Source organism: Monodelphis domestica, chromosome 1 (assembly GCF_027887165.1).
Source record: "Monodelphis domestica isolate mMonDom1 chromosome 1, mMonDom1.pri, whole genome shotgun sequence".
Taxonomy (NCBI): Eukaryota; Metazoa; Chordata; class Mammalia; order Didelphimorphia; family Didelphidae; genus Monodelphis; species Monodelphis domestica.
The window spans coordinates 505,386,892-505,399,870 of record NC_077227.1 but is presented as its reverse complement, the minus strand read 5'-3'; the positions used below and the strand labels follow the sequence as shown (position 1 = coordinate 505,399,870).

The window sequence follows — 12,979 nt, the reverse complement described above, 5'->3', positions numbered from 1 at the left end:
GTTTTTCAAATTGAATTCTGAAGAGTCCCTTTGGTAGATTTCAGCTTTAGGGACTGGGGGGGGGGGGGGGGGGCTTTTTTTGTTTGCATGTAGGGTATTTGATGTCTCTATTTCTTCTTCTCAGCCCAGTTCTATGAACTCAAATAAACCTGTTTCAGTATTTTTCAAGAGTTGGACTAGATAAATACTAAGGTACTTAACTTAAGACATTCTATGCTTTACGATCTAAGATCCCTTCCAGCATTAACATTGTATATTCAATCAATGTGATAGAGGAAGATCCTGAGTCAATCAATGGGGACATTATGTGCTCTAAAGTCCCTTCTAGCTCCATCATTCTATAATCTATGTTACCTTCCAATATGAACATTTTATATAATCTTATCTTCCCCCCTACAGGAAATACAACTATTTTGCTTGATCAGAGTTTGGCCTTTTTTCTTCTTTTATTTCCTCCCTAAATCTAAAGACTACTTGATTTTAACAAGTTTAAAACCCCACCAGAAATCCACCACAGGTCTAAGCTCTAGTGTGAATTCCTGGTAATAATAACTGTTAGAATTTGTATAAATCTTTATAGTGTCAAAATCCTACCAATCCTTTATCTTATTTGATTCTTACTACTATCTCTAGATAAGGCAGGTTATTCTATTCTCATTTTACAGAAGAGAAAATGGCTCAGCGATCTGACAAAATAGTAGTAGCAAGCAGAATGTTCAGGCCTTGAACCCAGATGGATTCACTTTGAATCCCATGATGTATCAGCCAAGGTAGGTGAGGTAGCCAGGGGGAGTACAGCAGTCAGAATTAGAAATTTATGTATTATATTTAACCTTGACAAGGTAATAGTTTTCCTGGGTAAGTATCAAAACTTCCCTGAGCCCATTTCCTCATCTGCAAATTTGAGATGATATTAACAGCAGAATAATAAAAATGTTCTCATAAAGAAATCAAAACAGTGATCTAGAATCTAGGAGAAACTTCTCTTGTCCTATAACTTCTCATCCTACCATTACCTTGGTTAAGAATTTTTTATCAAATTACTAGGAAATGCTGGCTTACAAACTTAAGGAGGCCCACAGGCCAGTGAGACAGCACTGTCTCTAGAGTCAAGAGAACCTAATTCTAATCCCACTGCTGCCATTTTCTACTGGAGTGACCTTAGGCAAGTCATTTAACAGTTTAACATTTAATAGCTTTAGTTTCTTCCTCTGTAGATCTGTAGAAGTCTTTGTACTTACCAGAACACAGAGCTTAAGGGGAAAAAAAATGCAAAAGCAAATCTAAACTCTAATGATTTCTAAGTTCTATTGTGCCTCTACTCTTTTCAAATGATTTTTTTCATTCATTAGATTCTTTAGATTCATTAGATTCTTTTCAAATGTTGTCATAGTAAGTCCTCCATCTATTTCTGCTCAAAAATCTTGTGTCTCGCTATTACCAGGACTACTCTACCTTTCCAAACTCATTCATAAGTCTGTCCCTCCACACATGCTAGACAGCCCCCAGAGCTTGCCCTATGCACATTCCACCCGTCTCCCATACCTTTGTTCACACTATTGCCTAATATTTAGAATGTCCTCACTCCTGCACCCCCCATAATCATCTAGTAAACCCCTTAAAAGTAAAACCCCAAATGCCATCTCCTCAGATAAAGCTTTCTTGAACAACCTCACATAGCACTTGGTTTTGCAACTAAATACTAAATCTAATATTATTGTTATTAGAGTGTTTTAGTTCTCTGAGCTTGTGTCTTGGATGTGAGACCTTCTTCTCAAAGCATGTATCACACCCAGCAAAGAGATACTTAACAAAAGTCTATCCAAAACAGGGACCAAAAACACAAAGACCCATGCCCTCCTCAATGGTTTATTTCCACCCAACTTCTATGTCTTACTCCCACACAGGAAGGGAGGAGCAAAGTAAAAGTAAATAAACCCTTCTTCAAGAGGGGTACTGGCACATCTCACCTCCCCTTCCCTCCCAGCCTCAACCACAACCTTGGGGTTACCTCTCCTTGGGCCCCACCCAAGCTAAGTCCCACCTCCTCCAAGAATCCTCCCCAGATAGCAAATATAACAGAGTACTCCCCTCTTTTCCTATAGCACACAATACTTCAGAAAGCATTCATTCAACAAGCATTTAAACCAAGCTCTGGTCCTCACCGGCTCAGTGACCACAGGCTGGCCACTCAACCTTGGTGAGCTTCAGTTTCTTTTCTACAAAATAGGAATGGATAGCCTGTCACCGGGACTGTTATGACAGGAAAACATTTCAGAAACTGTAGTTTCAGAGACATATTTTCAAAGCATTTTCACATATGCTGACCTAAAGCCATAGATTCAAGAAAGACAGGTACAATAGAAAGTATGCCATTTTATGGATGAGAACACTGGCTTAGAGAAATTAAAGAAATCTATCAGAAGGGGTTCTCAGTCTGTTCCAGAGTCCTATGGGAATCCCCAGAGCCTTTTCAAGAGGTCAAAATTATTTGCATAATAATATGAAGATGTTCTAATTTCTTTTTTTTAAAAACCCTTACCTTCCAACTTAGAATCAATACTGTATGTTGGTTTTAAGGCAGAAGAGTGATAAGGGCTAGGCAATGGGGATCAAGTGACTTGCCCAGGGTCACACAGCTGGGAAGTATCTGAGGTCACATTTGAACCCAGAACCTACCATCTTCAGGCATGGCTCTCCATCCACTAAGCTACCCTGCTGCCCCCAATGTTCTCATTTCTAACGTGGCAAATAGCAATCTACATTAACACAGATTAGGGGTGGGTAAGTAGAATTTTAATACTATTCTATGAAGAAACATAATTTTTAAATAAGTAAAGAGACCAAAAGGTTTGCCACTGGTATAGCAAAGTCAGGACTTGGGCATCCTGAATTTCCTTTCTTTTTGCTATCATCATAAACTAAGAGCAGCTCCCATTTATATAGCAGTTTAAAGTGTGCGATGCCTTGCAATGCTTATTATCCCCATTTTACAGAGGAAGACAGACCAGAGTATACTATAATGAAAATGTCAGATTTGTAATCAGAAAATCTGGACTCAAATCCCAGGCCTGTCACTTAGTGGCTAGGTGACCTTGGACAAGCCCCCTTAAATCTCTCTGGATCTCAGTTTGCTCATCTACAAAATGTGGAGGTTAGACAAAATGCTGTCTGAGGGCCCTTTCAGCTCTAAACCTCCGTCCAGTCATCCAGACCCTTAGCTCTCATCCCATTCTATGCCAAAGCCTCTGGAGACCCGGAGAGGTCTGCCTAAGAAGGGTTATGGCTCAGCCCTAGATAGGGGCACAGATGGGCTTTTCCACTCCAAAGGGTTGTCTGGCTCTGTCACTCCCGTGACTTGTTTAGACAGAAGCCCAGTTGGTACAAACACAATGGGCAGGAGAGGAGCTCTCCCCCTGCCTCCAGAGCAGCTAAGACCCTCCCAGATAGCCAGGGTCCAATGACTAGCACCTCTGCTTTCTGGCTCTCGAAGCCACCCTCCCAGAAAGAGCTTCACCTCTCCAAGGTAGGGACCCAGGGATCATCCACTCTGAAACACCCCTCTGTTCACACAGATGAAGTACCTCACCACAATAGGAGAGGGGTCAGGGCCATCATAATCAAATGCATATGCCTGCTTAGCTTTCTAAAGCAAAGGTAGAAAAGAAAATTAAACCAAACTGGTGGAGGGCTTCCCTCATCCTCTTCAGACTTAACCCTCATTAACCCTCAGCCAATTCCCCTGCAAGAGATTTCTAGGACGGTCTGGCCCACAGATGACCAAGCCCCCCACCTCAAATCCCAACAAGCCTTGAGATTCCCATCAAGTGAAAGAATATTTGTAAAGGTTCTTGACACATAGCAGGCACTTAAATGCTTATTTCCTGCCTCTCCTCCCCCTTCCTCAAACTCCTCCTATTAGCAATGCCTTCAACCTCAAATGTCACTGAAGAGGCAGTTCTTGTAAGTAGAAAAAGCAGTTCTGTGGTCCAGTGTAGAGTTCCAGACTTAGAATCAAAGAGACTTGAGTTCAAATTCTCCCTGAGACATACATTAGCTGGGTGACCTTGAATAACCCACTTACCCTCTTGTCTCAGGCCCTCTTCTACAAAATGAAAGGATTTGGCTTCAAACCTATGCCCCAATAGATTGACTTGAGAAAGACTATTGAGAAGAGATTAAGTCCCATAGACATGGGCACTGCATTTTAGGATTTCAAGGAACTTTTTATCCTTATCTAATCACAGGAGAAACAACTAGCAGATCATTATCCCCTGTCTGCAAGAGGAAACCAGGGCCCACAAACATAAATAAGTGGTCCAAAGTTCCACAGGTAAATAAGTGGGATACCCATATCTTTATTTTTTTTAACCCTCATCTTCCATCTTAGAATTAATACTGTGAATTGATTCTAAGGCAGAAGAGAAGTAAGGGCTAGGCAATGGGATGAAGTGAGTTGCCCAGGGTCACACAGCTAGGAAGTGTCTGAGGCCATATTTGAACCCAGGTCCTCCCAGCTCCAGACCTGTCTCAATCCACTGAGTCACTCAGCTGCCCCCAGGGACACTCTTATCTTGAATTCAGATCTCTTAAATCCATGCTTCTTCCTCCTCCACCAGGCTTCCCTTTCCTAAGATCTCTTTCCATACCCAGTCTTTGGTTCTCACAGGTCTCAGTACAAGGGCAGATGTACCTTTGCAGAGCAGGACATGTCTGAAAGAATCTAGCTCCTAGAGAAGAGAGCCTCCACTCTCCTCTCCTCTCCATCCCCCCATCACACCCCCCATTCAGCCTCTGGCCATCAAGCAGGGAAACAAAAATCTGAAAAGTGGTTGCCTGCTGCAACTGGAGGGGGTGTGGAGGGAGGTTCCGGGTTTGTGACAAAACTGTTAAGTAGAGGGCTAGAGTAGGATGTGGCTTTCCTTATCTTTGAGCAGGGGCACAAGCTCACTTCTGGCAGGCTTCTCAAAGAGGAAGAGCCCTAACAAAGATCCTGAATGCCTTCTGGTCCAGCCTTGCTTCCAGGGTCAGGAGCAGAGTGACCAGATCCCACCAGATTTCATTATGAGCTGGAAGGGATCCTAGAGATCACCAGGCCTCACTCCCTCATTTCAGAGAGGTCACTTAATTTGCCCAAGGACATGCAGCCGATCCAGGTCTCCCCACTTAGAGACCAAGGCTCATTCTGCTATAGCACACAAGTCAGCCATCATTTATTAATTGCCTACTATGTACTAGGCACTGTGATATGTGCTAGAGATGCAAAAAAAGAGCAAAAACAGTCAAGGATCTAACAATCTAATGAGAGGAAACAAGACACAAACAACATGAAAACAAGATATATATTAAAATACAGATATATATACATATGTACATAATGTATACACAAATATGATAAAAATATGTGTATAGATACAGATATTCAATGTATGTATAGGATAAATTAGAAATATTTTCAGAGAAGACTCTAGCATTAAAAGAGACAGGCAAAGACTTCTTGCAGAAAGTGAAATTTTATCTGGGACTTGAAGGTACCCAACATTAAGGGGGACAGAGAAAGGCTTCTTAAAGAAGAGTTCAACATGATACAGTAGCCAGAGGCCCCTGAGTTCAAATATGATCTATAACACTTATTCACTCTCTGACCTGACTGGGCAAATCACTTCATCTGTGTTTTTCTCCTCCTTAAAATGAGAAAGCAATACCCCATGACTTTTAAGGGGCCTTCCAACTTTTGACAAATGGACCAAAGGATATGCTAAAAGGCACCCCTTTGAAGTCAATGTGAAGGCTTAATCCCTAACCCTTCTTAGGGGATGCTCAACTTTTTAAAAATGAATGACAACTCTAATGAGCCTTCATCCCCCCTTTCCCTTTCCTCTCCCCTCCTATATGCTCTAATCCAACAGTACAGAAGCCTGACAAAGGTCAGAGTTCCATTGTAGAGGTTGGCACTTTTGCCCAGAAGTACGGTCCTCTAGATCTGATCCCAGGAAATCTTTCAGTTGGTCACCTTCATCTCTCCCCAAAGTCTAACCTGTTTTTCTCTATACCAAACTATGAAGAGAACTGGTCCTATGTTGATGTCACTATTTGCTGTGTGGCCTGGGACAAGTTCCTTCAGTTCTCTAGGCTTTTTATTGCTCTTAAAGAATGAGTTAAACTAGGTATCTATTTTTCCAATTCTGCCATCCTGGGATTTCATGATTTCCCACTTGCCCATATCTATAAACTTCTACTTGTAAAAATAAACTGCCTTCTTTCCACCCCATTTAAAAAGAAGTTTAATCATGCCTTGTTAGAAAGTACCAATCTCACTGTCCAACCTGAAGATAAAGCATGGAAAAGGAATTCTCAAGTCCTAGCTTTTTAAATTGACAATTCTTCTACATGATTCTTGGATAACTGATTGAGCAGAAGCAGCAAGATATAACAGTAAAGCAAGAGATTTAGGCAGGAGACCTGGCTTTGGCTATTTCATCCTGTGACCTAGCCAGTAAGCCTCTCCAGACCTCAAATTTCTTATCTGCTCTAGAATGAGTGGTTAGATTAGTCCCTAGAGTCACTCTATAAGTCTACACTCAATGAACCATACCTGATGGCCATGGACTTTAAAATATAAATAAGACTTTATAATAATATTTACTTATTATTTTTAAAACAATTTTTAATTTATAATTCTTAAGTATGGGTCTATGTTCTACTATCATTCAAACAGTTATTAATTTATAAATTATCATGCAATGTCTGTCTCAGTTTCCTCATCTATAAAATGAGCTAGAGAAGGAAATGATAAAGAAAATCCCAAGTGGGTCCAACTGAACAACACATATGAAAGTCTGGGCACTTAAATATAACAGTTCCTGCCCTCAAGGAACTTGTATTCTACTGAGCTAGATAGATATGGCTCAAATGCAGATAGGATGAGGCCACTGTAGACAGCCAAACCACAGGCTCTAGGAAAATTTGAGACAATGAAGAATACCTTTAGGACGCAGTCATTCTCATACACAAACTACACATACATACATACATAGACACACACCCCTGATAAGGGGAAAGAGATCTCTATAACAGGCTAGAAAAAGGAAGAAAAATTTTAAGTGTATTTGTTGTTGGGGTTTTCTTGACAAAGATTCGAGTGGTTTGCCATTCCTTCTCCAGCTTATTTTACAGACAAGGAACCTGGGGCAAACAGGGTGAAGTGACCTGCCCAGGGTCACACAGCTAGCTAAAGCTTGAATTCGGGTCTGTCCTTACACTAGGCCTGGCAATCTATACACCACCTAGTTGCCCATTTAGGTATATATATCAGTGTCAAAACCAAACCTTTAAACCATTACAGGTACAGTTTTCAGACACTCAAAACCTATCCATTCACACAAATGTCCCAGTCTTTGAGACTTTCTTGGATCCAATCAGCCAATCAATTATCTTTTTAGAAAACCCATCATTAAAACTCATAATCTTGTATTTCTATAATCATGCATCTCTTTGCGGGGAGGGGGGGTTGTGAGTGGGAAAAATAAAGACCATGTAACTGGGACTTGATCCAAAGACTAAGGCTCTTCCAACTGCCCCAAAAAGCTTACAGAAACCCCTACTGTTTTGAAATTCGATAGAATTTAGTCTCACCTTGATAGTTACCCGCCCCTTTCCTGTGTTTATGCCTCCCCTACTAGATTCCCAAGCTTGCGGACAGCGGGGACCATGTCTCACACTTTTCTGTCCTCAATATGGAGCCAAATATAAGGCCCTACTTAAGAGTGGGTGCTCAAATAAATCTCTGATCAATACCTTTTTTTTAATTACTTAATAGAAATTGGAGGAAACCAGTTCAGCTCTTTAATCCCTGTCATTTAAGGGAAGGATTACCCATACATTCTTCCAATGAGACAGGAGGCAAATCCCAAAGGCAGCCACTGGCAATTATAAAGACCAAGAAGCCACTGGGAATAGAATTAACTTGCAGTGGGCCAGAGTCAGTGCTGGTCATACTATAAAGCTACAGTAATTAGCAGAACTGATAATAAAGCCCCCTGACTAAGAGCAGCAGGTTGGGACTTTTCCAGCTAACAAAAGAAAGGAAGGTAAGCAAATCCCTCTGGCTGACCTTCTGTGTTCTGACACCTGTGAGGAGGGGGGGGCAGTGACAAGCTCTAAACTCAGAGATGGCAGAATGAGAGAATTCAGGACGGGAGGAAGGGAAGATCTGTGGGAAAAAATAATCATTTATTTTTCGTTCTTCCATCAACTCTATTTCATGGGTTCATCTTGCCTGCCAGTGGCTAGATGACATAAATAGGATGATCATGAGCCTATCCTTTTAAATTAAAAAGTCCCTGGTCCCCTCCATAAAAATTTAATAATAGTAATACATTCTATAATTTGAAAGGATGAAATTGATGTGGAAAGATTCACTTTTCTAATTATGCTTTGCTTGGACTAATATAGACAAGAATGCTTGTTTTTCAGAGGTTTATCAGAGATCTGAATTCAAATTCAGGCATTTACTAGCTGTTGGATCATTTAACCTCTCTAAGTCTCAATTTATTCATCTATAAAATGGGAATAAAAACAGGTGTTGAAAGCAAATTACAAAGTGACATCAATGATCCCAAGCTTCTCCTCTGAAACAAAGTTGTTGTTTTAGTCATGTCCAACACTTTTTTTTTTCTTTTATTTGTATCCCCAGGTTTTAGCACAGTACTTAAATGCTTATTGACTGATAGGACTCTAGGCCTAAGACTAGAAGTTGAAGAGCAGGTACTGATCTTCATTGGTTGAGGGAATTCCTTATTTATTATTGTTAAAAAACCTTTTGGGGTTTGGCAAAGATGCTGGGGTGATTTGCTACTTCCCTCTCCAGCTCATTTTACAGACCTGCCATGGGTCACATAGGTATTAAGTGACTGGGGCTGAATTTGAATCAAGTTTTCTGGACTCTAGACCCCCCCAGCTACCCCCTCAAAAATGAAAGCCAATCTCTCCTACGGTGATGTGTCTATATAGCATGTTAACACTAAAATGTATGAAGAATTGCTGATCTTTGTCCAAAGAGCAAAGCCAACAGTAATACATTACAAACAAGAAACGGCTATAAAATAATTCAACACAAAAAAATGTATCTGAAAAAGAGGGCCTGGTCACATACAGACAGCACATGCAGTCACCCATGAAATTAGGAAAAATAAACAAATAAAACTTCCTCTCATCCCCAGGCCAGATCCTTGGACAGGATGATCCCCCATGGCAAACTGTACAGGAATGGTAGTCAGGAATAGGGCAAGACCTGCACCATAGGAGGAAATAAAAACAATAATGAGACCTTGGATGCATCTAGAGGGTTTTTTTCTTGGAGAGTACCTACCTAACAAGGTGATTCCCAAGCATTTAGCACAGTGCCTGGCACTTAGTAGGGGCTCAATAAATCTTTATTTGATTATCAGGCTCAAGTCAGGCTCCACAACTTTCAAGCATATTACTATTATCACTATTGTGATAATTATCAGAATGCAATAAGCTCTTTGAGGGCAAAGACTATCTTCACTTTTGTATCTGTATATTCAGTGCCTGGTATGCATGTACTAAGTACTTTATAAAACTTTGCTTGCTGACTGAATTTGTATTCCCCGATTCCTTCCAGGCAAGGCCCTGGAAATATAAAGAATAGGAGAATGAGGGGATCAAAGGATTGGAAAACCTGTGTTCTTAAAGAGTTTGCCACTAACTTACTAAATGGCCTTGTAGAAATCACTTAACTATTCTTGGGCTTCAAGTTTCCCCATCTATAAATCACTAAGAACTATCACTTAAATAGCTAGCTTTAGGATTTGCAAATTGCTTTCTATGTTATCTCATTTGATCTTCACAATGGCCCTATGAGGAAGGTGCTGTTAGCTCCATTTTACAGATGAAAAAATAGAGCTAGTAAATGTCTGGGGTAGGATTTAAATTCAGGTCTTCAAGACTCCTGATTCATGATTCCCTGACTTTAGTGTATGTAAGGCACCTGCACTCTTTTCCCTAACACCCCCCCTCAGAAAACTCTCCCCCCACCCTTCCCCTTGACCCCTATTGTGCCTCCTTCCCAGATGAGGTCCCTTTAAATCCTAAAATCCAAGACTGACAGTATCAGTCCTGGATTTCAAAATGCTTCCTATTCTTTTTTTAAGAGAGAGACAGCATATTAAGGGATAATTAACCTTGGACTAGGAGTCAAGAGACTAGAGTAAGAGATCCAACATTGCTATTAACTCACTCATTGACCCTGCTCTGAGCCTCAGTTTCCTGATCCATTAAATGAAACTGTCTAAATGATCTCTTAAGGTAAGTCCCTTCCTGCTCAATAATCCTCTAATTCCACAAACTACCCTGGGATTTAAAATTCACCATTAATGAGAAACTTGGCTGAATTTTTAATTCACAGCCAACTTTAAATTGAGAAGAGTTTCTGTGTGGTTCTTGTTTCAGGAGAGAAAGAGATGCCAACTCCCATGCTCTCCTGGCCTTTAATTGAGCCTCTCAGAAGTTGGTGGCTCCTAACATTGGTCAAGGACTGAAAATAAAAACAAGGTCCAACGATGGGAGGCTGTTTGCCTGCCAGATGGCCAATACCAGGGTATGAAAAGCTACTGCTCCTCCTTCCCCATCCACCCCGCAGCAGCAAGGGTCTGCCTCTTTCTCATTCCAGACTGACTGAGACAGAAACTTCCAAGGTTCAAGAGTGTCTTTCGCTTTTTCCCCAAGAAAATCACCCTTCCAACTGGAGGCTGCAAGTTGGACCCAACTAAGTGGGTGGGTATTTAGGACAAGACCCCACCTCCTACCCCTCTAAGCCCATCATTAAAATAGACTGAGGCTTCCTGGGAGGTAAAGGGGGGAAGTAAAGTAGCAAAGGTCCCTGCTGGGGGCACAGTGCAAACAGAAAAGTCAGGAAGACTGGAGATTAAACTCCAAAAGCCTCCATCCTGGCATTTACCATCTGCTTGTCTGTCTCTCATGCATAAACACATACTTCCTCAGGGTGCTAAACAAGTATCCTCTTGTGATCTCTTAAACAAACTCTGGACTCAGAATGCTCAACTCCACAACTATGAACTGTGGACATCCAGAGCAGGACTCACAAAGGAAGGTTCCCTTTCTAAGGCTGCCATCCCGGTGAATGAGATTCAGAGTCAGGTGAACCGGGACTTCTAGCTCCAGAACTGCCACTAACTAGCTGTGGCCTTGGGAAGTTACTTACTGCCCCCCAGCCCCCACCCCAGTTTCCACATCGGCATATGGAAGGGTTAAACTGGATCATTTCTAAAGATTCTTTTAATTCTATCATTCCAAACGTGGCAGAGGAGGCTTGGCTTCTCAGATGTTAACTAATTTCTAACATAGTTCAATGGAGAGAAAAGACAAAAAGGCAGAGAACCCCGGGAAATACTCAGCAAAAACCTCTATTTTTTTGTGCCATCGACACAAGCCACAGGATCTAGGGTGAGGTAAAGTCTCCCCCTCCTCTTTCCTTCCCCCTGCGATTTCTTCTACAAGACCCTAAGATAACAACAAATACCAGCAAGAAGGGTGCCAAAACCTGGGGAAGGACTGGCCCCTAGTCCGCCCCAAAAGCTGTTGCCTGCTTTTTGCTACTAAGTCAACAGCCAGACAGTCCTAAGGCACAGCCTGGGGAAAAGCTGAGGGACTGGGAATTAGCGACCCCCTCCCAAGGTTTCTCCAGGAAGCAATGCCTTCCTCTCTTCTTCCTAAGGTCTGTGCCCCACACTTGGGTTGTCCTGCCTACAGCCACCGGCTCTGTACAGTTGCGAGTCCATGTGGTCCCAGGGGACCCTGTGCTTCAGATCCTCCTCCCCCTAACCCACCCGGTTCTGGCTCTTTTCCGCGATGACCTCCCAGACTCCTGTGCACCCTTGGTGTTCTTCTAACCCCCACCCGGCCCAGCCCAGTCCGTGGTGCAAGGACCCTTTCCACGACCACCCAACCCCAATCCTCAAACCCTGATGATTACACAGATTATGTCCGGCTCTCCCTCACGTCTTTGGCACTGCCCAGTACCCTGTCCAGTTCCGTGACTTCCGACCCGGAGCAGAGGCGGTCCTTGGCCCGCCTGCTGTTTGCCCCGTCTGTCCCTAGCCGCGCGCGTACAACACACACACGTAACCCACCTCGCCCTCGCCCTCCCAGCCCAACCCTGGGACTGACCGACTGCAAGAAGCGCAAGGTGCCCACGTAGTCCCGCTCAGTGCCCAGAATCTCGTTGAGAACGCAGAGACGGAGCCGCAACTGGCGCTCCGAGTCCCGAGCGGCCGCAGCGGCGGCGGCAGCGGGGCCAGCGCTGGCCGTGATGGGGCCAGGGCCGGGGCCGGGGGTGGCAGCGGGGCCGGGGATCAGCGACTCTGGGGGGCCAGCGCTGCTCCCGCCCGCGGGCGGCTCCATGCTCGATTGGAAGGCTGATGGCCCCGGGGGGACGAATGGGAAGTCAAGAGCCCTGCAGCCCCATCCCGGACGGGGCGCGCCGGCTGGCCCGGCTAGCGGCTACTCCAGTGCATGGTGCGGTGGCGGCGGAGGCGCGAGCAAGACTAGGGGGCGGGCGGCCCGAGCCCGGGGAGGAGAAACAGGAGTTAGAAGAGGAGGAGGAGGAGGTGGAAGAGGAGGAGGCAGCAGCAGCCCAGGAGAGGGGCTGGCCCTCGGGGCTCCCAGACAGCTCGGCCCCCACAGCCGCCAAGGGAGCGTCTGCCAAGCGCCACACCGACTTCCAGCCGTAGAATCAATCTCTCTTGCACTCTTTCTGTCTCATCCTCACACACCCGGAGTCGGTCTTCCGCAGCTCAATTACCAAGCCAACCAAGGCTTACCGACCTACGAATTTCCTTCGGTCCTGGAGAACTGGCAATTATTTAGGGGTGTAAAGTCTTGGAAACCCCAGGTCAGAACTGCAACCTTGGCCGGCAGGCCGAACCACACCCCCACC

The 12,979-nt window shown here is 43.8% G+C and overlaps 1 protein-coding gene across 1 annotated transcript in view; it reads right to left on the bottom strand.

The window, feature by feature from the left end:
- The window catches only part of PREX1 (phosphatidylinositol-3,4,5-trisphosphate dependent Rac exchange factor 1), a 210,830-nt gene extending 198,054 nt beyond the window's left edge, over positions 1 to 12,776 (bottom strand). The window contains exon 1 of the mRNA XM_056812969.1: positions 12,211 to 12,776. Coding sequence (XP_056668947.1) covers positions 12,211 to 12,444 — 234 coding nt within the window. The 5' untranslated portion in view covers positions 12,445 to 12,776. The remainder of the gene's footprint in view (positions 1 to 12,210) is intronic.
- Positions 12,777 to 12,979: the final 203 nt, after the last annotated feature.